General features: G+C 43.1%; 4 protein-coding genes across 6 annotated transcripts; 2 read left to right on the top strand and 2 right to left on the bottom strand.

The window, feature by feature from the left end:
• The first annotated feature begins 165 nt into the window (after nt 1-165).
• On the top strand, nt 166-5,626 carry alg9 (ALG9 alpha-1,2-mannosyltransferase). Of its 2 annotated transcripts, XM_052047158.1 has the most exons (15): nt 166-364; nt 824-959; nt 1,298-1,432; nt 1,509-1,579; nt 1,762-1,850; nt 1,933-2,068; nt 2,158-2,245; nt 2,329-2,434; nt 2,693-2,815; nt 2,904-3,058; nt 3,129-3,258; nt 3,342-3,489; nt 4,495-4,624; nt 4,696-4,826; nt 5,027-5,626. In XM_052047158.1, the coding sequence occupies exons 1-15, from the start codon at nt 186-188 to the stop codon at nt 5,148-5,150; spliced, it is 1,881 nt and encodes a 626-aa protein (XP_051903118.1). In that variant the 5' UTR covers nt 166-185; the 3' UTR covers nt 5,151-5,626. The 2 variants fall into 2 exon arrangements, with proteins under 2 accessions (XP_051903118.1, XP_051903119.1); XM_052047159.1 differs by lacking the exons at nt 166-364; nt 824-959 and adding an exon at nt 966-1,238 and having other exon boundaries at nt 1,323-1,432.
• On the bottom strand, nt 5,625-14,300 carry layna (layilin a). The gene is made up of 8 exons (XM_052047162.1): nt 12,270-14,300; nt 12,113-12,133; nt 11,029-11,338; nt 9,931-10,088; nt 9,804-9,845; nt 9,596-9,655; nt 9,119-9,215; nt 5,625-8,214 (listed from the first exon to the last, which is right to left on the bottom strand). Exons 1-8 carry the CDS (start codon nt 12,355-12,357, stop codon nt 7,506-7,508), a joined length of 1,485 nt encoding a protein of 494 aa, XP_051903122.1. The 5' UTR covers nt 12,358-14,300; the 3' UTR covers nt 5,625-7,505.
• Nucleotides 14,301-14,776: 476 nt separating this feature from the next.
• LOC127588429 (complement factor B-like) lies at nt 14,777-23,776 on the bottom strand. Of its 2 annotated transcripts, none has more exons than XM_052047155.1 (19): nt 23,094-23,776; nt 22,103-22,588; nt 21,732-21,938; nt 21,467-21,652; nt 20,274-20,450; nt 19,645-19,731; nt 19,348-19,487; nt 18,595-18,739; nt 18,362-18,493; nt 18,092-18,202; nt 17,878-18,012; nt 16,974-17,071; nt 16,747-16,879; nt 16,424-16,562; nt 16,276-16,352; nt 15,974-16,074; nt 15,763-15,892; nt 15,631-15,680; nt 14,777-15,319 (listed from the first exon to the last, which is right to left on the bottom strand). In XM_052047155.1, exons 2-19 carry the CDS (start codon nt 22,155-22,157, stop codon nt 15,143-15,145), a joined length of 2,280 nt encoding a protein of 759 aa, XP_051903115.1. In that variant the 5' UTR covers nt 22,158-22,588; nt 23,094-23,776; the 3' UTR covers nt 14,777-15,142. The 2 variants fall into 2 exon arrangements, with proteins under 2 accessions (XP_051903115.1, XP_051903114.1); XM_052047154.1 differs by having other exon boundaries at nt 22,103-22,596; nt 23,101-23,776.
• A 158-nt stretch (nt 23,777-23,934) lies between these two features.
• On the top strand, nt 23,935-27,616 carry chek1 (checkpoint kinase 1). Its single transcript, XM_052047163.1, has 14 exons — nt 23,935-24,088; nt 24,201-24,266; nt 24,673-24,787; nt 24,897-25,005; nt 25,201-25,265; nt 25,370-25,439; nt 25,582-25,770; nt 25,971-26,075; nt 26,147-26,230; nt 26,289-26,373; nt 26,457-26,625; nt 26,791-26,922; nt 27,051-27,152; nt 27,245-27,616. The coding sequence occupies exons 2-14, from the start codon at nt 24,202-24,204 to the stop codon at nt 27,341-27,343; spliced, it is 1,389 nt and encodes a 462-aa protein (XP_051903123.1). The 5' UTR covers nt 23,935-24,088; nt 24,201; the 3' UTR covers nt 27,344-27,616.
• The last annotated feature ends 1 nt before the right edge of the window (nt 27,617 follows it).

The following is a 27,617-nucleotide window of genomic DNA, read 5'->3' as shown; positions in this document are numbered from 1 at the left end:
TCAATTAGAGTGCTGTGAAATTTAAGAAGCGACAAACTAAGACAAACGTTTTAATTCAAGATTGACTCCTGTATTGACCAATCAGAGGCTTCTGTCCCTGTCCCGAGCACGACCTTTCACAAGCCGAGCATTGACGGAATTGAACGAAGGGCGACTCGTAGGAGGCCCGTCGAGCATGGACGGAAATGAACGAACGGCGACTCGGAGGAGGCTCGTCGTTAAACATGGCGGCCAAGGCGCTACGTCAGCGAAGCAGAAGAGGCAGCAGACAAGATGCGAACAATGTTAACGTCTCCACAGAGGCTCGGATGTCGAAAGAGGAGAAAGTGGGTGAAGACAGTAAGGACACAGAGACGAGGCAAGAGTGAGTATGAGGCAGGGACGAGCGACAGAAGACACGCCGCTGTTGTCATGTCCATCCCTGGGTTGACTGACAGCTCGGGCAGAGGAGCTAACAAGCTAGCCCGCTCGATACTTTGATTCCGATTTCATGACAACGGCAATTGCTCTGTGCATATTTTACAACCATTTATATTCTCTGTTTTCGCTTCCAAAACAATTGCATCATTGTTGATGCCAGTTGGTTAAATTCATTCTTGCTCGGCTACATTCGCAGTCATGATGTTGGTGCAAGGCATGCACAAGTAGGGAACCTGCAGAAAATATCATCCTAGTTCAGACGATGTGCAATCGGAAGAAATTTAATGAATGGATGGATGATTTGCGCTAGTGTACCTAATGTGGCTGATGAAAGGTACCTTTTGGAAAGCACCTCTTAGGTATTACAACAACTCAATATGTGTACATGTTCATCATTTCATAGGTCAATAAGTCGTGGTGGGCAAGTATGGGCCCCGGAGGGTTCGACTGCGTTTAAATGTCTGCTGTCGGCACGCTTCTGCGCAGCGTTGCTTAGTAACATCTCCGACTGCGATGAGACCTTCAACTACTGGGAGCCTGTGAGTCAGGAAAAAAAACAAACAAAGGATATGTAAAGGTGACATATTGCGAATATTTGACTTTTTAATCACTAGTGTATGAAAAAAATAGGTAACTGGAGCACCCACAAGTGTGAACTTAGCCCAGTAAATCTTGTGTTCTCATCGTAATTCTGAAAATGTGTTGATGAACACTTCCACCCCACTGTTACATAACATGTCACAGACACTCGGGAACTTTTGGCAAACAAGCACAATATGTCTCCTTTAAATATATTTGCAACTCATCTCTCCTGCGCGGTGAGTGACTCTTTATCCGTCTTGAGCCGTTAATAGTTGTGATGACTCTTTTCTGACAGATGCACTACCTGCTTTATGGCACAGGGATGCAAACGTGGGAATACTCGCCATTGTATGCCATCAGATCCTACGCTTACTTGTGGCTTCACGCTCTCCCGGCCTGTTTGCACGCCCATGTGCTGCAGACAAGCAAGGCAAGTCTTGTGCATCTGACGTCACGGTAGAAGGTACGCAGCAGCTAGCCCTCTTTTATTCCTTTTGGTGTTGCAGGTGTTGGTCTTCTACTTTGTGCGATGTGTCCTCGCGTTCTGCTGCTGCGCCTGTGAGCTCTATTTCTACAAGTGAGTTTACAGTCTTCTTCCACTCAATTACTTCAGTTAATTTTAAATCAATTCGGGCTCCCTAATCTTATTAACCTTATGTAGCTTCATCACAAGGGCAAAATATGAGGACTATCATGGTGTAGATGTCCGGTGAGTGTCGGTACGTATTAATATATCGGTAATTAACGTTGTGTTTCCAGGGCTGTTTGTAAGAAATTCGGTTTGCACGTGGGCCGCCTGATGCTGGCTTTTCTCGTCCTGAGCACCGGAATGTTCTGCTCATCTGCAGGTTGTGAAACTTCCTCAGCCTTTTTTTTTTTTTTTTCGTGTGCTGCCCTGATTCCTCATCCTTGTTTCTTTCCCTTGCACAGCATTCCTGCCATCCTCCTTCTGCATGTACACGACAATGGTCGCCATGACCGGGTGGTTCCAAGACTCTACGCCGTTAGCCATTGCGGGCGTGGCCGCCGGCACCATCGTTGGCTGGCCTTTCTCGGCTCTCATCGGGTACTGTCATGGAGTGGAATGCCTGCTTGTAACCTGTAAATGAAAGTATAATTTTTGGTATTTGCCGTTTTGGTGCGTTTGCTCCGCAGGGTGCCGATTGCTTTTGACCTGCTTGTGATAAAGAGGCAGTGGAAGAGTTTTATCACCTGGTCCGCTGTTGCTCTGCTGCTACTGCTGGTAAAGAAGAAAAAACGATGTTGAGCATATTGAGAGTATAAATTACGATCAAAAATTAGTTAACCTTTAAATTCTTTTTTCAGGGTCCCTTGGTGGCAGTGGACTCTTTCTTTTATGGGAAACTGGTGGTTGCCCCTCTCAATATTCTACTGTATAATGTCTTCACCTCACATGGGCCCGATTTGTATGGTAATTAACACACACGGCTTCTGTGTCAACAAATGGTGTAAAAATTTTATTTTTTTTTTTTTACATAACAATTTCATGACAAAGATAATGACAGAAAGCACATTGTCAAGATGTAATGCTTTCTTTGGACTGTAGGGGGAGCCTGCACCCAACAACACAACTTTTTGTTATAGTGCACTGATTTAAAGTGGGCAGCACACTTGGTGCCACATCCGTCTCAAGGTCAAGAGGTTAAGGGTTCTTTTTTTTTTCCCCTAGGTACGGAGCCGTGGCACTTCTACTTTATGAACGGGATCCTGAACTTCAACGTGGTCTTTGTTCTGGCGCTCTTTTCCCTGCCGCTCACTGGTCTCATGGAGACGCTTCTGCATAAATTCAATGGTGAGGGAGTGATTTGCTCTACGTTAGCGAGTATTCTCATTCGGCGTTGTTGCGTTTCCAACAATTCAAGGAATTGTGCTTTCTGCAGTGCAGAACCTGGGCCGTCCCTACTGCTTGACCCTGGCCCCCATGTACTTGTGGATGTTGGTTTTCTTCACGCGGCCTCACAAAGAAGAGCGCTTTCTCTTTCCCATCTACCCCCTTATCTGCCTCAGCGGCGCCGTGGCCCTCTCATCCCTCCAGGTGTGTTTACGCTCTCGTGTCCGTCAGTGGCGAGGACCGTTTTCACGTTGCTATCGTTTCTTCCCCGCAGAAATGCTACCACTTCCTGTTTCAGCGCTACCGACTAGATCACTACACGGTCTCCTCCAATTGGCTGGCGTTTAGTGCAGTTGTGGTCTTTGCCGTGGTGTCACTCTCTCGCTCCGTCGCCCTCTTCAGAGGTGCGTTTTGGTTCACGTGGGCGGACGTAACTCCTTGCGGGTCAGTGCGCTTGACTTTTTGCCTGCTCTCTCCCTCCCGATAGGTTACCACGCCCCCCTGGACCTATACCCAGAGTTCCTCCGCATCGCCAAGGACACGACCCTGCACACGGTCCCCGAAGGGAGACCAGTTAGCGTGTGTGTGGGCAAGGAGTGGTACCGCTTCCCGAGCAGCTTCCTTCTTCCTCACAAGTTAGTCGTCACGATTCCGACAGCGCGCTTCAATGACTAGCTCTGGGCATTCATTGTTCATGCGGAATGTATTCCTTTTATATCGCAATTGACTTCGGGACGGCATGATGGACTCGTGATCATGGCGTCCACATTTCACATTTCTAACTGACCACAGTTAATTCCGACCTTTCTACCTTGACAGGTTACCAAAATAATCGCAAGAGGAAGTAAACAGAAAGAGAGCAAAGATTGTTGCTTTGAGTACATGCTCTTCATAGCAAATATTGCGATACAACATCTATTTACCGGTACATGTCAGTAAATTGGGAGAAAAAAAAAATATATATATATATATATATATATTCATTCATCCTTTTTCATTCATCTTCCGAGCCGCTTGATCCTCACTAGGGTCGCGGGGGGGGGGGGGGGGGGGGGTGCTGAAGCCTATCCCAGCTGTCTCCGGGCAGTAGGCGGGGGACACCCTGAATCAGTTGCCAGCCAATCGCAGGGCACACAGAAACGAACAACCATTCGCACTCACACTCACACCTAGGGACAATTTAGAGTGTTCAATCAGCCTGCCACGCATGTTTTTGGAATGTGGGAGGAAACCGGAGCACCCGGAGAAAACCCATGCAGGCCCGGGGAGAACATGCAAACTCCACACAGGGAGGCCGGAGCCGGAATCGAACCCGGTACCTCTGCACTGTGAAGCAGACGTGCTAACCACTGGACTACCGGGCCGCCATATATATATATATATATATATATATATATATATACTATATATATATATATATATATTTTTTAACTTCTAAAAGTTAATTCCCACCTAATTTCTAAATAAAAAGTCATTTCCATCGTGATGTCATTTTCAAATTGTTTGAGACAGTGAATCCTTTTCTTAGTGTACCGCCCCATTTGTTTCGTTTGTTCGAAGAGAATTGCGTTAGCCATTCAATTAAGCTAGTGTCGAGGTTTGGATGAACAACCGTCGCCGTTTCTGTTCTCGCTCTTCAGCTGGCAACTACACTTCATCCAAAGTGATTTCAAAGGTCAACTCCCCAAGCCGTACGCCTCAGGCCCTCGAGCCACGCAGCTCATACCTGCTGATATGAACGACCAAAATCTGGAGGAACCCAGCAGATATGTAAGACACCCCCCCCAACCACCGCCTCCTCCCTTGTGGAATCTCAAGTGATCAACGTTGGCTCCATGCAGGTGGACATCCGGCACTGCCACTACCTGGTCGACCTCGACACGGAAGAACAAACGTCGCGTGAGCCGCGCTACGCAGCCAACAAAGAAGAGTGGAACGTCATTGCTTATAAGCCTTTTCTCCAAGCTTCCAGGTAGCACACATTCGCTTATCACCTAGACGACGTACGTATAGCCATGTACATTTTATTCATATATATATATATTTTTTTTTAATTTAACATCCAATTAGCAAGATACAGTCTTCTCGCATTTTCAGCCTCGTTTTTATGAATCCAAATCCACACCGGACATGATATTCATCTCAAGACGGTCGCTTTGTTTCAAATCCTAGGTCCTCTCCCATCTTCCGAGCGTTTTATATCCCGTTCCTCTCTGACCATCACACCAGCTACAGACGCTACGTCATCTTGAAATCACGGCGGCAAAAGCAGCCGCGTACGCGCAGCCACGGCTGATCTTGGTACCGGCTTCGCTCAGATACGACAGCATTCTTTCCCTTTGACTTGAAACAGCTGCTGTGTGTGTGTGTGTGTGTGTGTTTTGAAATATTCATCTGAAGGAATGAAGATATGGACCCTTTAAGGACCTTGCGCCTATTCGCGGGGGCCTGTGCGTTTGGGCATATGTGTGCCTGCGTGCTCATGCGAAAACAATTCCAAGGTGTGTTTACTGGCAGTAATCGTGTGTTTGCGCGTCTTTGAATGTCTTACAATTGATGCCGTTCATATCTGTGTTTCCCTTCATACTGTACATCAAAGTGTGGCTTGAATGCAAAAAAAAAAAAAAGGATTCACTGAATCATGTCATAAAAACGTTTACTGTGTTTGGTGAGAATGAACGGAAGTGGTTAATTTAATTTGGATGGGTAATAAATGAAAACTGTGACTGTGAACACAATCATTCCGTTTTTGAATAAAATAACAGCACCGTCGCCGACTGGATTGTTTATTTACTTTACAAACATACAAAGCAGGTTTAGACATCAAGACATTTCGCATCTTTACGAATATCAGCACAGGTGAACGTCCCTCAATAACATGCTGCATTATTAATTAAGCAACCTCAACACTCACAGGCACGACGAATCAAAACGGATCGATTCACAAGGAAATAGGAAGGAGCCATTTCTGAATTCCGGCTTTACGATCGTGATGTTTCACAACTGTACGACACAAAAACGAGCACTTGCATTCTGCTCATGGTTTGGAATGACTCCAATGAACATAGACAGGCACAGCACATCAGTGAGATGTCAACAGGTCATGCAAATGCCATGCACAGTTTCTTTTCCGAATGCACCACGCGAATACTCTTGAGTGCACAATATCAACGTGATGTTTGAGGCCTCGGTTAATCCTCCATAGTGTTGTCCGCTATGGCAGGGGTCCCCAACTTTTTTGCCCCACGGACGGTTTATGTCAGAAAATATTTTCAGGGACCGGCATTTAAGGTGTGCCGGATTAATAAAACAAAATAAGATGGTATTAGCTACATGAAAACTGTGGTGTTTTCGAAATATCATGATAAACACAAGGAGCGTCTAATCTGGCCGCAACACTGATCGCTATGGTAATGTTCAATGCCTACAAAATACGATACAACGCAAATTCAAAGTGCATGAAAATGACGACTCACCTCAGCCCCGAGCTTGATTTTCTGCAACCAAACGGTCCCATCTCGGGTTAATTGGAGACAATGACACCTTAAGTGTGTGGTTTATGTACAGTCGACTTCGTAATTTTGTTTTAGTCGCCGTTGCTGCAGAAACCCCGCACCTCACACAGGTAGGAAATATCAACAGTTCTATTGTGGCGATCTCAGAGTATTCAGCCATAACTTTATCCAGTTGTCTCGAACACACTTTTAAGGCCGCTTTCATTAGTGATGTCCAGCAGCTTTTTTTACTCATTTTGCGAGCGCAAGCGTTTTTGTTTTTAGCGTAATTGGTCACGTGACGGAGAAGCGTGTCTTGACGTTAGTCAAGCGTGACATAGACAGATGTAACTGAGAATCCGATATTTTTTCAAAATAATACAACTTTCGTATTCCGAAATAAATAAAACGGAATTAAGGCAAGTTTTTTTTCTGTGCGGCCCGGTACCGGTCCGTGGACCGGCGGTTGGGAACCCGTGCGCTATGGTATGATAAAAAGCAAACGCAAACTGCACTTTATCAAGCTCACTTCATGACGTTGGTTCAGTGTATGCAGCACCGCAATGTTCAATCTTTCCAGAGTGATGATATCAAATGACACCTTTTCCAAGAATGAAATCCGCATTCATCGCTGCGATCTAGTAATTTCCCCCCTATTTGTGTTCCTCCGAGTATGTCATGGTCAAAAAAAGAAAACAAAAAGTCGCTCTTCGGCAAGGAACTCTGCAACATAAGGGATATGTGATAATGGAATAAACTAAATCACCAAATTCCATCCATTTTCAATCATTTTCTGATGTCCCCATTCGGGTCATGGACACCTGGAGCCGATCCCAGCTGACATGTTAAGCGACCCTTGAAATCATTCTTACTAAAAATGTGTAATGCTCTGTACTTGGATCTCAATTTGTCATAATTATTAATTATATACCCATGGGATCGATTACAAATGTGCAAAAAGTGAATGCTTTCCGGATGTATTGCTGATAATGACAAGCAACATCAGGTTGTTTTCCTCCAGTTAAATTAGTTTCAAACCATGCACATGCAACTTTTTTTACCATCCACGTCCATCACCAGACATAATTTTACTGTACACACACACACCCACACACACACACACACCCACACACACCCACGCACACACACACACACAATCAGTACTTTCCACTGTCGAGCCACTGTTGTTCATTTGAGTATTTCCTCCCTCCGTCGGGATTCAGACCACTTCTGTAGCTCTCCAGCGTGGCCTGGTAGGGTTTACGGTTTGCATACATTCCGAGGATGCTTTGGTAAGAGTCCCCATTGCCGTTGTTGCTGTAGGTCTGATATAGGTCCGCCTTGACCGTGTGAATCCCGGGCGTCACTTTGGGCTCGTAGAGGTCCCTCTTTGCCGCCATGATGTCATCGAACAACTCGTGGTCCCCGTAGGCGCCGCCGCTGCCGAAATGCTCGCTCTTGGCGGTGCGGCGGCCCAGACTGCGGTCGTAAAACTGTTCGGGTCGAGGCAGAGTCCCGTCGGTCACATCCCTCTTCGCCGGGCGACCTAAGCTGCTGTTGTGGAGGTCGCGCGTACCGCGACGCCCCAAGCTGAGGTCGTTGAGGTCGAAGTTGAGGAAGGAACTCTCAGTGCTGGCGAGAGTCACGAAGCCGCTCTCGGTGTCGCGGCCCCCCAGGTTGTCGTAATCCCCCGTGGGGGTGTCGGGGGACGAGCAAAGAAAGGACGTGTTTTTGGTGTGGGGGCGCCCCGATACCAAGTCATCGTCCTTCTGGGAGCGAATCACATTGTAGACGTCAGTTGGGGATGGGCTGGGACGGGCACCAGGCTCTGTCCCGGGTACTTCTGACTTTTTCTCATTCGTTGGTCTGTCGGAAGCAGAACAGCACAACCGCAGTCAGGCCAAATGTTTTATGAGCTGTGCAAAGTATATAAAACTGTATTGCTCGATGCAAGATTCCCCCAAAAATGAGTCACTTGACTTGACTTGAGTCAGACTTGAGGGGTCAATTTTAGGACTTGCAACTTTACTTTGACTTCAAATTAGTGAGACTCGATGTGTCCTACACTTGAACTACTTGACACGTTTAGCCGGTTCAATATAAAAATCCACGTTTTTAAGTTCAAGCTTTGTTTCTGTCTTTTGTTTTTGAAAGAAGCGGTTTGTGTAGGTGTGAGTGTGGGCGTGTGTGTGGTTGTGGGTGTAGTGCATGTAAACTTGCCAACCCACCACAAAACAAGTATCATGACGGGAGCTTTTTTGGATTTGGTTTAAAAGATTATGTTTTTGATCATCTCGGGTAAAAGAGAATTACAACAAACTAGTAAGTAACAGACATGCATCACTTTTTAAACCCACCAAGACAGGAAGGCAATGTTAACTTCACAGATTAGGTAACAGATCGCGGGTCAAACAATATGCTTCCTATCCAGTATTTAATTAAGGACCGGTGATGGATTGTTTTTCTTATACTGTGATAAAACGAGAGATTTAGTGTGTGGTCCAAACACTTTATCCATTTCTTTGTGTAAACAAAATAGATTTTTCCTTTCGGGCATGATGAGGTCAATCAAGGTATGAAACACAAATCAATTTAGCATACCGCTTTGTTTTTCCAACACTTCCTCCACGAATGCAGATCATCGTGATTGATAAGCATCCAGTATTGACATTTGCGTTAATGTTGAAGACTTTGCGCGCTCTGCCTACACGCGCTCATCTTTGGATGGTTCCGGTCATTGATTGAGGCGTCAAAGTTATCGGATCCTCACCGGGTGATGATCATTTTGAAGCAGCAGACGCCCGTCACCGTCAGCAGCAGCAGAATGAGCGGAATGGTGGGGATGATGATATAGATCACATTCAGGGCTAAGAGAAAAACGAGGCATTAGCATTTAGATGTCAAACACCGGCGAGCACACGTTTTGTTCGGTTAGGGCTGACCGTTGTTTTTAATGAATTTTGCGGCTGCGAAATCCCAAACTGATCTCCGTTCTTCTATATCACATCAAGTTTTTGAGCTATCGGATCAAATATATATGAAATAAATGTGTCAAACTTCTACTTCTGCTCAACCTTGAGTAAAAGCAGCAGTAGCCAAAGACAAATTGTGGCAGGGTTTACTTAATGGACCAGGATTTGACACCCCTGTCCGACACGCCAGTTTTAGTTTTAATGAGCATGAAAATCAAACTCAACAGATTTTTTTTTTCAAAGAGAAATAAAGTCAATTGAATGGGTGATTTAACCTGTGCTCCTCTTTGCGTTGTGGTTATTTGGATTCCACGGCACAGATGAGGGAAAGGTGTCTGTCAGGAGAACAAAAACGCATCCTGTTAATACAGTTGTGTTGAGAATGATCGTGAAAAGGATAAAAACGTGTTGAAAAAAGGGAAAGAGCACAAAAAAAATATTTAAAGAGCTAATATCGGCTGATCAAATGGCTTCACATTTTACCTGCATGAGTGGAGTTTGGAGGAGAGGGATCAGCTGACTTGTCTAGGGAGAAAACAAAACAAACAAACAAAATAAAAATCAGCAAAATAGCATATCCCAATGTTTCAAATCAACACGTGAGGTATACCTGCTGTGTATTTGCAGATGAAATTATGCTTGGTTTCACAGTTGTCGTCATTCCATTGGAACATGTAGAGACCTCCCAGCCCCGGTGGAGCGGACGGCTGATGATACATCACCACGCACACCTCGTAGCCGCATGATGGCTCATCCCAGTGCCAATTCCTGCACGCACGCGCATGTACACAGAGCCGCTGTCATTTATCTCAAAACTGCCTCCGCCCTCCTATTTATTGGGCTCACTTAGATAAAAACCAATGCAGCCCTGCAATGAATCTTCTCTTGCCTGGTTTATAATGTTCACTTTTACTGTAATTGTTTAAGAGAGAGCTATTGATCTTATTCAATGGGCATTTTGGGAGCTGTCATTTTGAAGGAGTGTCATACCATCATCGGATATATCCTGAGAAGTATATTTAAAACGAAAAATTGCAATTCCATTAAATGCCGTGTGGGAACGCTGATAGAAGAGAAATGAATTGAAGACCAGGGACTATATCCTAGCAGTTCGATACGCCGGAATGGGGACGGTGACCTTCTCGCAAATCGATGACATCATCATTTGGTTCCTGTCTTGTAGAAAGAGACTTTAGCCTTAACCACAAAGCAAAACCCAAATTTTAAATTTATTCATTATTTTATTTTTTTTTTACACCAGATTCCCTTCCTGACACAAGCCACATATTTTTATTCGGGTTTGGAATCGGCAGTGGCCAATCTATTGGGTCAAAACAATTAACCCAACCTTGGGTAAAAGTAATGAGTAAAACCAATCTGCTGAAAATCCACAACTACCCATCAAGTGTTTTTTTTTTATGTGTGCGGTGCATCCAAATGTGAATTTAAAGCCAATTCATTTTTTAATTCCTAATTAGGGTCGCAGTAAAATGAATCTTATCCCAGATTACTTTTGGGAAAGAGGAGCACTCCACGTTTTCTTCCAAAGGCCGCTTTGGCATTCTTCACCTTTAATTTACTTAACACACTAAAACCAATCCATTAATGTAAGTGAAGATCCATCCTTCCGTTTTCTATGCCACTTATCCGCTTCAGGCTCGGTGACACTGAAAATGGTTGGCAGATGGCTGCCCTAAACGTGACCCACCTAAATGTAGACTTTGTGCCGTCCAACCAGTGGTACTGCGACGAGCAGTCGCCACCGCCGCCACCGCTGCTGTCCTCATCTCCGTGGTTACGCCGCAGCCCGATCCAGAAGTCTCCATCGGTGGGCCTCAGATCCGTAATGAGTTGCTCGACGATCTTCTGCTCGGACGCCGACTCCACGCTGAGAAGCTGGCCGCCATCCCGGCGGCATGCCAGGTCGGCCTCCCCGAAATTCAGCCTTCGCCGCAGCTCGGAGAAATAGGCCAGCTTGTAACACGGCCTGCCGTTACCCGCTTTGCACAGACGCTGACCTGCAAAGACGGGCACATGCATGAATTCAAAGTGGATATTAGGTCCACATGAGGTACCCTAAATTGGAATTATGACTAGTCAGAATCACCGATTTATAAAATTCCTTTTCAGATAATATTTCAACTCTCTATAAGCATTAGTGGTTCAGTGGTATGATTCTCATTGGACACCCGCATTCGATTCACGGTTAATGCAACTGTCAAAAGTTTGGAAAGTGTGTTCCCCTTGAGCAAGATGGTAATACCCGGACAACTTAGGTAGCACTACTTTATGGCTCAAATTTTTGGGCGACATGACAATTAACACACTTTAAGTCCCCATTCATGAGCTCTCTGGATCGTTTCATCAAAACGGGTGTCGTTTTATGTTGAGTTTGACTCAGTTCGGCAATTAAGTTCATGTTCATGCTTGTAGGACAGTTAAGACTGGTAAAATCTTACTATAAAACATATTTTAAAACACACATATTTTAGTCAAGCGACTGAGATGTCAACCGGCGCCATAGAATGGATTGAGTCCACTGTTAACATGTGTTATATTATTAGTATATTACCTTTCTTTGGTTCAAAATATTAGAAACAGCCTCCCTTTATGATGCACTACACCACTGCAAACAATCACCACAATGAGAAATATTGAAGGCACTTGTCAGTCCAACCTGTGCAATCTTACCCTTGCAAATTCAGCATATTCGATACATTATAGACACAAAGTCGGTTTCATGAAGTGTCCAGTTAAGTGTATCCACATCCACAAATTTTAGGGCTGCTTACCTCGACTTTCAAAAAGATCCGCTTTAGGTTGGGAGCCAAATATCCAGCATGAAGTCGGTCATGAAGAGCACCCCCACCCCCCACGTCCCCGCCAAAAAGAGATCCACAAGTGAGTGTGTAGAAGATGCTACAAATTGCTCACGTGTGAGAGGCTTACCTGTAATGAGGCTTGTGGCTCCTGATGGATGGAAACATGAAATCATGAGGTGACAGAGGATGGCGAGCCGCTCCATGGTTTCTGGCATCTGACTTTGGTTCTCGTGACTTAGTTTGTCATATCACTGTGACAAAATCAGCACATCGTCAACCAATACTTGCCAGAGCGATTGGATGCTCCAAGTGCCCCCCCTCCCCAAAAAAATGTAGTTGAAGTGAAGAAATAAAGAGTCAGAGGTCCTCTTGTGTGTGTTGCAGGCTGATGTTTGCGTGTGCGTGCGTGTGTGTCAAGAAAGGAGGAGCGAGGAAGAGAGGATGAGAAGGGCGGGGGCGGGGCAGTGCGTGTTAGGGAGGGGGCTGTAATATGTTAAGAGCAGTCTTAATGATCGTCAGAAGAAGCGGCATTGATCGCAGAGACATCTAATCACGCAAGTGCTTCTCATTGTAAAAGCTGACACCAGGCAGATTTCACTCTTGGCTTTATGACGGGTCCTTTAGGGGATTATCATTACCAAGGTGTTACGTGAAAATAATCAGCTTTAATTTCATTAGGCCCGATTTTCGTGTTAACTCATTCACTCCCAAAGACGTTTTTAAACGTCTTTTCAGACTTGGTCCAGAATTGGCTGGTACTGAATGAGTTTTAATGTGTGCAGTGTAGTGGATGTGTTTTTCCCGCATTGTGCTTTTAGTGAATATGTGACCAGTTTCACACGAACAAATCGTGCACAAGCGCTTGTCCGACTGTTCCTTTCACGTTTATTTTGCACCTCAAACTCAGAAATGTCAATCCATCAGCGGGACGAGCCAGAGTGCGGCAAGTTTCTGAACATTCCTCTCGGAACTTGCCAATCGGATAATAACAAGGATCAGCAGCTATTGACGCCGCTCGCACTTTTCTCAGCACAAATGGAGGAAAGGGAAATGTATGCACTTCGTGATGGGAGTAATTTCTAAAATGGCCCATAAGGTTGATTTAGGAGCAGCACAGAGACAGATCAGCCGAAGTTTGAGCAAGCGGGATGCTTCATCAGGAATCTGCTGTGTGGGCTGGCGAGGAACGTGGACAACGAGGCAGAATTGCTGCAGCTGCTAATCCCTTTATGTTTGATTGATTCCAGTCTGGGGTTTACATGGGAGGGTGTCACGTTGAGGTTAGCAGGTGGGCAATTAAGCAGAAGACAAGTGGGTTGGGTAACTGAGCCCTTCTTGTTTACAACATCTGAGAGCAGAAGGGGCTTTCATTCAATTAAGACTCCCGCTCTCACATGCTCTGTCTCGGGCCATCCCGTTGACCTCCTCTTCCCTCCGTCCTAATTAGTTAAAGGGAATCCAGATGAATGCTCCCGCGGGGATGCTCCCCGTACATCACTGGTCGCCCACACGCACGCAAGAGGCGGGTGGACGGTGCCCCGTGTCAAAGAAACTCAGAAGGAAAATTTACCACACGTTGGACGTTTAGCCAATAGGCAGAATTGCCAAGTGTACTTTTTTTTCCCACTGAGTCAAACCATGATAGCATAATGGTCAGCTGATCAAGTCAAATAAGCTCCTCCGAGGCCGTAAACTTGCCTCTGCATCTTTTGTAATGCAGCGGACGCACGCACACAAAACAATGACCAGTGCTTCTGATTTGCACCACAGAGACATACAAAACTGCACCATGTGCCAAAAAATAATTTCCACTAAATTAGATTTGAATAATGGATGCTGGCACGCCACCAGACGCGGTGTCCGCAATGCGCAGGCCCGAGCAGACGAGCTGGAAACAAGCCTCGAGTCGGTGACCCGAAAGGAGAGTCGGAACGTTCCATCAGCAAACGTGAAAGCCTTTTAATGGAACCTTGTAGTAACTTCACGGTGCATTCTTGTTTGCGGTTTGATAAACGACCAGTTGTTAACGGAAACTGTTGAGGATGATGAACGCGGTGTGACGTAGCCACTCGACACCAACAGCATTAGATACACCTGCAGCACATCCCATTCTTATTCAGTACTTCCAATCGACTACTCCTGAACAAAGACGGCAAACGTAGGACAGAATTATTACAACACTTAATTTTTTTTATACTGTCTTAACTTAGTCCAAAAAAAAAAACGTCTCTTCACAAAAATAGTTTGTTTTTATGCACTTACATAGTGCTCATACTGAGAAGAAGGAATGTTACGTTATGTTGCCTGCAATTGTTTTAGCTAATTACTATTGACTTTAATGCTATTGAAAAAACACGGTTTGGCTCAGGCTTTTATACTGTCAAAACATGTTCCGATAGTCTTGGTAACACTGAGAACTGCCGGAAAAAAAAAACATTCTAAATTAGCTAATAATAACTGAAAAATGGGCCTGACCAGTATGTTTTGTCAGATTATAAATCTTTGTTATTTTTATGGTTTTACGCTGTCACAAGCAACGTATTCACCATTCATTCTTTAGGCCTTCTTAATATTTGTATGGCTTTGCCATGCTTGTGGGATTTCTCATTCCGAAAAAAAAAATAATAGATACAATGATTTTTTGGTAATGTACTTTTAAAAAAATATTTCCTGTTTGACAGCTATAAGGGGGAGCATTTATCAGCATGGGTATGGAAATTCACTTCCCAATTTGGGAATTAACACATTCATTGAGTACATTAAACCTACATTCCACAAAGCAATATTGTAAGACACTGAGCAAGTTACTTTTTTTTTTTAAATCATGACTTCAGATATGTTTTCCGTCTTGCTCAAAATAGTGATATCATGTGACTCAATCAATGTGACTAAAAAAGTGATATCGGCTTTACATTTACGAAAAACATGCGCGATAATATTAATGTGAATTCCTTGTCTCCCCTTCAGGTAAACTCTAAAAACAAAATCAAACCGCAGCATTTAGCTCTTCAAGAACTCCAGTGGTGCATAATCATCCTGGTTGTCGTTTCCAAGGATCGATTTGAGGAAAGGTACAACCCTGAAGACATTGATGTGGAAATCACGGGAGTCGTCGTCGGAGTCGACGACACCGCCGCCCTTGCACAGGTTTTTGCTTCCCCAGCTGACCACTCCAATCTGGGACAAAAAATAAAAACAAAACTGTTTTTAATTAAAAAAAATATAGATACCAGTTGTGTTTTTATTTTCATAAAGACTGCATCCAGTGGAACCTCCTTTAGCTGCTGTACAGCAGAGGCGAAAGCACTGATGATGTATTTGAGTTGAAGTACGTTCATTTCCTTGACTTAAGTAAAAAAAAAGAAAAGTAAAAAACACAGATACCCCCAAATTCAGGCCAGGGGTTCCAAATTATAAAACACTACAAGAGCTGCTTTAATTTCATATTTGGCTTAATTGTGAGGAAAAAGAAAAGAAGAAAGGCTCACCTGCACTGTGCGATGTTCGTAGTTCTTGAAGACAGCTCCTCCAGAGTCACCTGCCCCAAACGACATTCCTCAATGAGAAATAAAGCCCCCCAAATGCTCCATAGGAATGAAAAAGCCACAAAGTCGACATACCTGTACACGCTATGTGATCTCTAAAGGGAGCGCGACCACCGGTGCACAGGAAATTTTCCGTCACGGGAATCTCTGCTTTCTGTGCAGTGATTCCTGGTGCCTCCAGTGCGTGTTGAATGCATTCGTCCCTCTGCGTGACACAACGGCGAAGGTCAAATGAGCTCAAGGAAACTTTTGCGGGAACAAGAGGCTAGATGTGTCAACAAGTCACCTTATCGCCAAGTTTAGCGTGGACGTGTTTTTCATCCACCCATTTGGTCTTGCTGCGTGTCAGGAACGTAAGTTTCTCCATGTCCTTTAACAGGAGCTGCTCTGTAATTAGAGACCACAAAAATGCCGACAATTCAGCATAATTAGCTTAAGGATAAGTGCGTGCAATTAGTAGAAAGTAGTAGTAAAAAAAAAAATCTTTTTCATTTCTAAATGTCAAATTTGCCCTCACATGAACCACTTTTTTTCTTTTGCATAAAAGTGCTACACGATCATGCTTTCTTATTTCATTAGTTCAGTTACCTTGCTCTGCACAGGTGGATTCACCAACCAGTTTTAGAGCATCATTGGTCTCCTGGGTGCAGGGTATACAAATGGGTCTAAACAAAGAGAGAAGACAATGTTGCGAGCAGTTTCACAAACATAACTTTTTTTTAAATCACTGTCGTACCTGACCAGAGTGGAGATTTTCACAAATTCGGTAAGTTGAATGAGAGCCACGTCATAGTCGTAAAACTCCTTCACGCCCTCGCTGACTTTAGCGCTGATGTTGAACTTTGGGTGTAAAAAGAAATTCTTAACTTTTTTGGCTGTCATAGAGAGAGAAAAAGAAACAGGAGCAACAGAGTTGTCAGGGACACACATTTCCATGGATACATTGCACAAAACAAAAATTGGGTGATCTGTGATCTAGCGGGGGGGAAAAATGTAAATGCAAATAAGCCTTTTAGAATACAAAGCTAAATGATGGAAGGTCCCTCTGGGGCATCTTACTTCTGCCCTGTCCGTCGTCGATGTCAACCGTGACGTGCTTGGGCAGATCTTCAAACGTGAAGCAGTGAGCGGCGGTCAAGATGAACATGGGTGTCACCAGAGAGCCCATGCACTTCATAACTCGACCCTCGTTCTTAAAATAGCAGACGGACACCAATTACCGGTAGATTTAGTCCACGAGGTGACAAGAAAAGTAATTCGAGAAAAAAAAAGTCTTCATTTTTCACCTGGACAACAATCAGCGCTGACCATGGATAGTTTTCCCTTTTTTCAGTGGTGACATAATCCTTGTGAAGACCACACAAGCCTTTGACTTCATCCTCATCTGAAAGTAAATAAAAACTGACTGTCAGAATGTCATTTATTACCATTTGAAAAAATGTGACATGTTTTGAAGCAGCGTGAGTTAGAGGGCTCTCCTTGTCGTAGTGATGCTCATTGTGACATTCTTGAAAGTACACCTTGCTTTAAATCAAAATTTTAAGGCCAAATGGAGGTCACGTGTCTAAATAAGGATGATTAAAATTATATTTCACAGCCAAAAGATAAAAACACTCATGGAAACAATTGTTTTTTTTTTACCTGAAATGCATTGCTAGAAATGCAAGTATAGTTTAGTGCAGTCATTTTAAAATGTTCTGGAGTGTAGAACATTTATATCGTGTTTTTGTAATTGTCAATAACCCATGCTAGCTCATTCGAGGTTATTAGCTTAGCCTCTTAAACCCCGACTACAGTTGCCTTACGGGGACAAAAGTAATTGGGCAAAGCTTTCTATTCCAACGGCTTTTCTTGCTATGTGTTGGTAAATTCTCAATGTTGTTCTTAAAATGTGCAGTTTGTGAGGTAAAGTCTGCTCCATATTTTAATGGCCTCAAGTAATGGCACTTAATTGCCAGTGCAATCAAGTCAATGGTGTAAAATGTGAAAGTGATACTTGAGCTTCTTGCCCCAACATAAGAAGAAGGAATACATGAGACATTTCAGGAAAGGAGAGCCTGCTTTTAAGTACACGAGGAAACGAGATAAGACTGCTTTGTCATGTTGTCTTATAACTCCTCGGAATCAAATTAGATCTTGGAAATGGACACTTGAGGACTTGTGGAAGCAAAATATAATAATAAATCTCACCGATAATTTCATCAAATGTCTTTTGCAGTTTTTTGATGTCTTTCATTCTGAAGTAATGGTTGCCACCCGTCCCCACGACGAGAGGCTCCAAGTCGTCATCAAAGATCTGCGCTCCGATGGCGAAAATGTAAATGTCTGAAAGGAGGATGCAAAATGAAGAGCGGCTTATTCATTTGGACTGGACTCAAGCTCATTTGAGCAAATGCCAACTCACCCAGGTACTCTGCTCTCAATGGCTCTTTCTGCTTATAATTGGGGTCCATGTATACCAGGTTCTTGATTTTTTCAACTGTCGGCTCAGGTGAACCACCCATGTTGTAGGCCCCTGTGTGTCAATCAAAAATAGATTGGAACACACTTTGGCTTATTTTTTTTTTATCTAGAGCAAATAATGTGTACTGGAACACACTTTAGCTTCATTTTTTTAACTAGAGCAAATAATGTGTACACATTGAAACTGATTTCAGAGGTGAATGAAGTTTACCGTCTGTAAACAGAATGATGACGTGACGGTGCTCCTTAAAACCCTCTTCCCCTGTTCGCTGCTTGATGAGTGCCATTCGCTCCAAGAAGGTCATGAAGACCAGGTTGAGATCGGTTCCGGCTGTGTTTCCAGCTTTGAGCGGGGAACAATAAACACACTAAGTCAAACCTCCTAACAAAGCAGTTGAATAAAATGGCATTTCCAGAAAGAGGGCTGATCTGTTGGGCACCCACTGCCAATATTGAAGCTTTCCACTTTTGTCTTCAAGACGTTCAGTTGGACTTTGCCGTCCAAAAAATCCAGAATGTTGACAACTTCAAATATTTCGGAGGAGAAAAATACGACTTCGTAGTTTGGAGAGATAGGAAAAGATGAAATCTGTATGGCATGGGAAGAAAAAAAGAAAAGCACCAATCAAGTCTAGTAATGAGCACACAACTACATTATCGTCACTAATTGCTTACGTGTGTTATTTTGTAAATGGGCCATTTATCATCCAAAATAATATCCTGCTGAGACTCGGACCACAGCTTGGGTCAGGATTATGATGCGAACAGTAATTTGTAATGAAATGCACAGGACTCTGCCCTGACAGCTAAATGGAATGAGAGCCTGTTTGTACCCGTTATGTGGACAGTGAGCCAAAATGTGCTCCTGAAGGTGTGCCAGACACCTAAATGCTTCACACCAAACTTACAGCACATTATGATGACATTATGATGACTTTTCCAATATCTGCAAAAACACAACTTTTTTTTTTTTGGTTTGTTGAGCCCTTTTAATAGTTATATAAGAAACTGATGCTGCAGATGATCTGTCAAGCATCATACGTACTGTGTCCTTATATTTCAGAATGTCGACTAATTGATTAAATGTGGTACCCGCAAAATCGCGGGGGTATTTTTGTAAATCATATCATATTTGTGACCAGCGTCCATCAACAGAAGCTCCCTATTTAAACAATCGGCAGTTGTTGTTGTTGTTACCTTGGTGATAAGTTTAGCTACAGTATCCCTGGCATCAATGTAGTATTTTTCTTCGATGCTCTCAGAAATATCCACACCAATGTAGATGTTGAGTGTTCCTGTTTTTGAAATCCGGATTTTTCTGCCCTCCTGTGTGTCATCTGAATGGATTAAAAAGTTGGGAGTTAAAGAGTTAATAGAGTCTCGCCATTTTGTTTCGGCACACATGCATTCGTAGCCATTTGCAGAGCATAATCATGCTGTGATTGCAATCCGTTTTATTGTGATAAATACATCGGCGGGCATCATTAGGCTTACCTGTGGGCTCCAAAGTGGTGAGGCTGCCTTTAATTGCACTGCCAAAAGCCTCTGAAACTTCCAGTGGAGTATCATAAGTGTAATCGTCTGAGGAGGTAAAGACACTGAATGAATTCCAGTTGATTAATACAATCTTTCACTTATTGACAATGGTTTATATCATCTGGCAGTGTTGATAAAAAAAATACGAAAAGGATAGTGTATCATATGTACAAAAATATATCAATAAAATAAAGAAAACATACGTGGCATACTTGGAGGGCGAACACATTTTATTTTGTACACAGGCTGTGTACACAGTGAGCAACTCATGAATCACAATCCATCACCAATTTACTGCCCATGACCTCATTCTGACGCTACTGTTGAGCCTGCCGTACTCTGAATGGATTGTGTCACTGGGAGCTGATATCATGAAATTTACACACTAGGACAGAATGTTTTCGAACAAGTGCAACTACAGTACTATGGCATGTTTCCAACAAGGGTGAAATGAATTAAATGTCATGAATATAGTCCATTTGAAATAGAGTTCACAATTTTAAAAAGAAAATCCTCTTAATTAACCGGGTGCGGATTTTGTTTGAGCCCCGATGGTGTAAGTATGAGTGTGGCAGTGCCTGGCTTACAGTAGCAAGCGGGTTCCGTGCCAGTCCATTGGCCGTTCTCCAGGCATACTCGAACACTGGAGCCAACCAGAAACAGATTGCCGGTGCAGCTGTATTTCACTTTGTCGTCAAGTCCAAACGAATTCCCGGTTCTCAAGGCGCCAGCTGGGATCCCGGGATCGGCACAATCACTTCCTGCTGTGTGCGATCATTTCAAAGGCACCAAAATCAATTAGATACACACAACAGTAACCTTGATACAGTGGAACCACCAAAGTTGAACATAATCTGTTTTGTGACACGGTTTAAAATAATACAGTAGATTTGATATTATATTGTAACAATGTGCATCTCAGAAAATTAACACAGCACTTAGACATAGGAAAATGATTCAGTTGAAATGTACAGCACATAAAAGTTAATTTTTTAAGCACAAATTAAGGTTTTAGAAAAAGTCATTCTTAATATTAATTGGAAATGTATTGTACTGAAAAAGCTAAATACAACTGAATGTACTGAGACGGTGATTCTTTCACATACCACTAGAGGGTGTCCATGTACCATTAGTGCTACAAATGCCACATTTGGTGAATCATTGATATCGTATATTGGCATTTAGATGAGATAGGGATGTGCGCAAATACGGGGGGAAAAAGCACGGAATTGACACCCACCTAAAACTGCAATTGAGTCACTTCAAGATAGTTCTTTGACACCAAGACAACACTTTTGCCGCCATGGGCATTTCAGAGAGCACAAAAATAGAATAGGTGAGTTTTTCAGCCAATAACGGAGGATAGGTTACAAAATAAATTTGCAAATGGTGCGCGCACAGGCGGGTGAAACAATGCGCCGGTTTTTCGCGAGCAACATTAGAACACATATTGATCTATGTGATTGCTTCATCAGTATTGACTGTTTAGGAAATTAAAGAGCCAACATTTTCAGAGGTCAAAAAGAAAACCAACAACTGTCAAGCATGTCTTCTAATTTTTGTGATAGTAATTTGCCATTCTGACATGAATGGTACCCTGCTGTTTTTTTTTCTCCACCAAAAATGAAAAATGCTAATCACCTCACCAGACATCACTTATGATGATGATTCAAACTTCAATGAGGCAAAACTTCTGTGTATTTTATTATTATTTTTTTGTTAAAAAACCTTAGAGGTTCCACTGTGGTTAAAAACATCAAGATCAGAGAAGTAGACTCACAGTCACGGCTGCAAATAGGAGTGGAGCCACTCCACTTGCCGTTTGGTAAGCAGACTCGCCTGGCTGAGCCTCGCAACGTGTAGCCCGAGTAGCACTCATACGTGGTCTCGTTGTCTGCAAAGTATTTCTCCTGAGGAGGATAAACGCTGCCGTGCATCAGCACAAAGGGGTTCGGGCACTCGACCACTATACATAGACGAGCAGGGATTCAGATTAATTGCGGAGTGAGGCAAGGTGTGAAAAGCATCATCTTGGTGCTACTCACTCCTGCACGTCTGAGGTTTAGAGCGTCGGGGCATTTCGCTCCATGTGCCAGTGAGCAGGCACACGCGCCTTCTGGAGGGATATGGATAGAAACCCTCGGGGCAGTGGTAGACCAGCATGCTGTTTGCATTTAGTCCCTTGGTCAGTGTGTAATGGCCTCCCTCTATTTGCATATTATCCTCGGTACAAGCGCACCACACTTCTCCAACTAAAATGAAAAATAAAGTTAATACACAGGACATTTCTCCATTTCGGGAAAGTTACCACCCATCTAAGCACAGATTGAGAACCTAGAACACATCCAGATCTAAAAACAGGTCCAGTCAATCCAGATTCAGGCTTTGTAAAATGTCACACACACACCGAGCTCACCTATGAGGAGAGACAAAAGTGCCGCACACCCAACCCAGTGAACAGATAATTGCATGTTGGAAACTTCAGCAAGCGAGGAACCAAAAAAATGAGATGATGTGCAGGAGATGGCCTTTTATTAACTCACACAGCGCGCAAGCCAGAATTGAGATGTTACTTATTAACTTTAGGGACAAACAGAATTAGATCAATATTACTGTCAGAGCTGATGCTGAAAACTTTATAATTTTGCAATGAATATCAGAGTCATACTTAGTTCTGCTGCAATTGATTGGTCAAAATGAAGCAAAAGTCTTTCTGATTGAAAGGATGATCACTAACTCATAATGGTGTGTTTGGCATTGGACACTTGCCTCATCATTTCCCAAAAATGGAGGCCTAGTTGAGCATGGATTTGTTTACACGCTGACCCAGGTATTGATCGAACACTGCACGTGTTCAACTGACCCTCCAGGAATCTCCCCACGCACCCTCCATCTTTTTCCTCTTGTGTGCTGCAAAGCAGAACATGTAAATGAACAAAACTATGACTAACATTGTGGAAAGATATTTACCATGATATATAGACTAAACAAGTTTACAGGGTTTTTTTTTCCCAGTGATGTTTACCTTCATAATAATTTATCCAAACACGGTGGGAATATGCCAGGTCTTATTATATGTTAGGCTCATCAAAGTTTTGTTTGTTTTTTTAACCCTGGAGAAGCCAAGACCCCTTTTCTTCTTTGATAAATTATTAATTTTACATTAAATGATTGACATTATATGTTCGCTGAACACCAAAATATATGTTTTTTCAAATATTCACGACTTTAATCCTAATTTAGGATCAGGGCCAAATTCGACCCTTTGGGATTTAACGGTAGCATTTGAGTAGCAGAATTTATAGGGGCCAAATTTGACCCAATGGGTTCTCCAGGGTTAATTTATTACATGACAGAACAACCATGAGTTATAAAAGAGTGAAGTGTGATATTAGGCACAGACAAACTACAAACCTGCTTCCAAATTTAGCTTGGATCAAACGTGTTGGACGTTATGTACGTTTTGATCATGACGTCTCTGATTCATTGATGGAAGAAGACTTTGATCTTTCCTCTTTCATCTAAAACTACTTCAAACAACAAGTTGTATGCAGGAATCGTTGTTACAACTGTATGCCTGTCCATATTTCATATGTTCTGTTATATTGTTTTTGGTACTTCATGTTAACTGTTCTGTAAATAGATTTGGTTACAGCTTCAGCTGTCGTGAAAGCACTATATCAATAAAGATGTTTTGGACGATATTCATTTTTAAAGTTACTTTATTTGAATCTATTATTCTCCAACTGTTTGATGTCTATGATCTCTTTGTTTCAACAAACGTCATATTTCTACCCGTCCCATAAAGGTACAGTTCTGGTGAACGTCTACTCGCACATTCGTAACATTTAGGCAATCAAAAAATTCTACTTATTTAAATTAGTAAAACATTGAGTCTGTTTACCGGATAAAAAAGTTACAAGCCAGGAATGATATATTTAAACATAACTATGTAACTGCGTCAGCGTAGGTTAACGCAAGGATGCATTGCTACTAATGGAGACGCCGCCGTGACAATGAAACATTGTTGTGAATCGAGAATCCTACGAAATTACATTTGGGGAGCAAATATAGCTTTCAAAAGTCGGTGACGCTGTTAAAAATATGTGATGCCGGACTCACTATAAGGCATACATGTAGATCACATTTATTATCACATTTCCTCTGCCGTAAAGCATAATTGAATGTTTAACAAACGAATGTGCCGCAATGAGGACGTAAACCGGAAGCAAATGAAACGAAGGCGGAAGTACGTAACGGGGGAAGTAAACGTTTGCAAAACAACAGCGCGCCAATTTGATTCTGTGCAGACTTACCACAGTGGGCGCTTCTAGGTGTGCTTCATGTGTTACTTCAACGTCAGTTAGACTTGGAAACTTGGGAGACACTGGTGGTTGTGCAGGTACGTGGCTGCGAATAGAAACTTTATTTGGATTACTGTCGTGCTACAGACAATAAGACTATTTTGGCTTTCGAACTGCGTGTGTGTTCATAATGTATGTTTCTGTTTTTAGCATGGCTGTGCCGTTTGTGCAGGACTGGGATCTTGTTCAGACACTTGGTGAAGGAGCTTATGGAGAGTAGGAAAAACTTTGTTGTTTGTCACTCAATGCACTGTTAATTATACATATATAATGAAAATATCCCCCCAAAATTGCGCCGTGGCGGGCGCGACTGGAGAAAGTTTTTATTGTCCTCCAATATTTATGCTTGGTGAAAATATATGCAACAAACAAACACATCTATTTTCTATAGCACTTGCCTTCATGTTGGTTGCAGTTAAGTTTAGGCGGTGTAGACACTAGCCTGGTTGAAAGCCAGGAAAAACTACATAAGCCAAAGTTCATATAAGAATGTATTTGACTTCAAAGGTAAAAAAAAAATTGACCAGTTTCTTTCATGTACCACTAGAGAGACCCCAGTAGTCTACTCAGGGAATCACATTTGTAGCTGATTTTTTTTTGTCATGTTCCGTTCTGCAATTAGAGTGAGGCTGCTGGTGAACAGACAGACGGAGGAGGCGGTCGCAGTCAAAGTCATCGACACCTTGCAGGCCAAAGAATGTGCAGAAAATGTCAAGAAGGAAATCTGCGTGCACAAGGTAGGATGTGACTTCTGAAGCAATCCTTCAAGTATTTCAATGAAGTCAATTGATAAGTGTGTGAGCAGTGAGTAGTTGTGAGTAGTATTGATTTTTTTTTTCCCCCCAGATGCTTAACCACCGGAACATTGTGCGTTTTTTTGGCCACCGTAAGGAAGGAACTACTGTTTATCTCTTTTTGGAGTACTGCACTGGAGGCGAGCTGTTCGACCGCATTGGTGAGACACAGGTTAATTGTAATGGACAAATTCAACGATAAAGTTCTCCCTTAAAATACAACATAACAGTACAGAGTCCATTTACTACCGCTACATTTGTATTTTGAAAAGGCAGCTCTTATATCAGTTGTCATGACTTTGTACATCCCCCAGTCATAAACAAATAAATGCAGCCAATCAAACTTCTGTCTTTAGAGCCGGATGTTGGAATGCCGGAGAAAGATGCTCACAGATTTTTTCAGCAACTTGTAGCCGCTGTGGTGAGAGAAGCACGCTTGTGTGTGTATGTGTGTGTGTGTGTGTGTGTATCATGTGAGCTCCTTGTTTCTGATTCAATCCAATTCTCACTTCATGCTTCATGCAGGAGTACCTCCACGGAATTGGCATCACCCACAGAGACATAAAGCCTGAGAATATTTTGCTGGATGACAAAGGTAAGAAACTGTGACTGTGTATGCCAATACATCCGCCTCTTGTCTGGGATAGACTCCAGTGAGTACACTCGCTATAATAAGAAACGCGTCAACGGTTGCATGTATTCATGTCATTTTTCTCGACTGCGCTTTGGCTTTTCAGACAACCTCAAGCTGACCGATTTCGGCCTCGCAACCATGTTTCGTTTCAAAGGAAAGGAGCGGCCGATGAATCGTCTTTGCGGGACTCTCCCTTACGTCGCCCCGGAGCTATTGAGCCAAACCCAATATAAAGCTCAACCTGCAGATATCTGGTCTTGTGGCATTGTGCTGACTGCAATGCTGGCTGGAGGTAAGGCTCACCAAATGGTAAAATGCCCCAAAACCAATTGAATGGTGACGCAGTGGGCGGCGTCAAGCAACTAGTTTGGAGCTAATTGAGCTCATTTGTTAGTTCGTGGACTATTTGTTCAAGTAAATAATCGGCTAATTATTGAGGAAGTCTGTCAAAGGGCTTTTCTGAAATGTATTTTTTTTTCTTCCCCCTGCCAGAATTGCCATGGGACCAACCTGCTGAAATCTGTCAGGAATATTTGGATTGGCTTAACAAGAAAACCTACCTGTCTCCCTGGAAGAAAATACAGCCAGTGCCTCTCTGTAAGTCCTCAATTTATATATAAATCACCCATTGCCCCCCTTTGTGTGACACGCCGTCTTCTTTTTGTAAGGTTTATTGTCCAAGTTATTGTTGGCCAAACCAGAAGCACGCATCACCATTGCGGACATTCAGAAAGACCGCTGGTTCACTCAAGGTAAGTTATAAAGGAGCCTGTTAGTTAGCATGACATTTCTAATCATGATTTTATTCAGGTGTAAAGCAGCCACTAGGTTCTTTAAGCTCGGGTGCCAACAAACACCGCCGATCTGACGTTGAAGTCATATCCCGAGCCAGCAGGTGAATCTTTCTTTTCGTTTTCTTCTGCTACATTTTTTTGGTGCTCCCCCACATCGTCAGCGTTCCGGTATTTGTCTGTGCAGCGATGACAAGATACAGTTCTCCAGCTCCCAGCCCGACCTTGCCGTGGGAGCTTGGGAAGCCATGCTGCTCATCGGTCAATCAGACGGTCAGGTTAGCTTCTCTCAGCCGACCAAACCCGAGCACATGCTGCTGGGCAGTCAGCTGCTGGGAACGCCAGGAGCCAGTCAGGTGACTCCGGCTCCTTTAATTCCGATGTTTTTCTGCATCATCTGTAGCTTTAACGGCCTTCCGCCATTTTTTTTTTCCATGATCTTGCACTCAGCGAATTCCCCATGTATTTAAATAAACTAAAACTAACGCTTTCATGATCAAATCTCTCCTTTGTGGACACAGACCCCGTGGCAAAGATTAGTGCGCCGAATGACACGTTTCTTCACCTCAGTGAATGCCGACACCTCTCTGACTTCGCTAAAAGGCGCCTGCGATAGCCTGGCCCTCTGCTACAAACTCACATGCAACAATCAGGTATGCTTGATTTACAGGGTCCATTTTAATATGATGACTTAGAAGCACGACAATTTAGACTTTTAAACCCTGATCAGTGTGTATGTGTTTGTTATGCAAAGAGATTTTGACCCGTCTTTGTCCCCCAGGTGACTGTGAGCACACTCGACAAGCGAAACAACAAGCTCATTTTCAAAGTCCATTTGCTTGATATGAATCAGAAAGTTCTGCTGGATTTCAGGCTGTCCAAGGTGGTTTTTAGTCTCGACTTTGAGTGATGACGTCAAACCGAACGAAAAGGTAATTGATACACGCATACATCATCATCATTTTGTGCTTTCAGGGTGACGGTCTGGAGTTCAAACGTCTCTTCCTGAAGATAAAGCAGAAACTGTGCGACATCATCTGCACTCAGAAAATCCCCTTTCCAAATATAAACTGACATTGGCCGTGAAGGAGGGCGGCACCTGTTTATACGTAGCTGTTGACTCTTTATTGTTAAATATCTCAACTTTTCCATTTGTTTGTTCTGTTTTGTGTTTGTCCGACCCACTTCCTGTTTTCATGTTTTGTTATTTAGAAATTAACGCAAACATTGCAGGTGAACCATCCATAGAAACATGACATTTCTGTTCATCCTGTGAAAACTGATTTGTTCTTAAGTTGCTTTCAAGTGATACTGTTCAAAATCTTAAATAAATTATTTTTCAAAAGAT

Source organism: Hippocampus zosterae, chromosome 16 (assembly GCF_025434085.1).
Source record: "Hippocampus zosterae strain Florida chromosome 16, ASM2543408v3, whole genome shotgun sequence".
NCBI lineage: Eukaryota > Metazoa > Chordata > Actinopteri > Syngnathiformes > Syngnathidae > Hippocampus > Hippocampus zosterae.
Note: the sequence above shows the minus strand (reverse complement) of the source record. Positions and strands in the feature narration are given on the sequence as shown.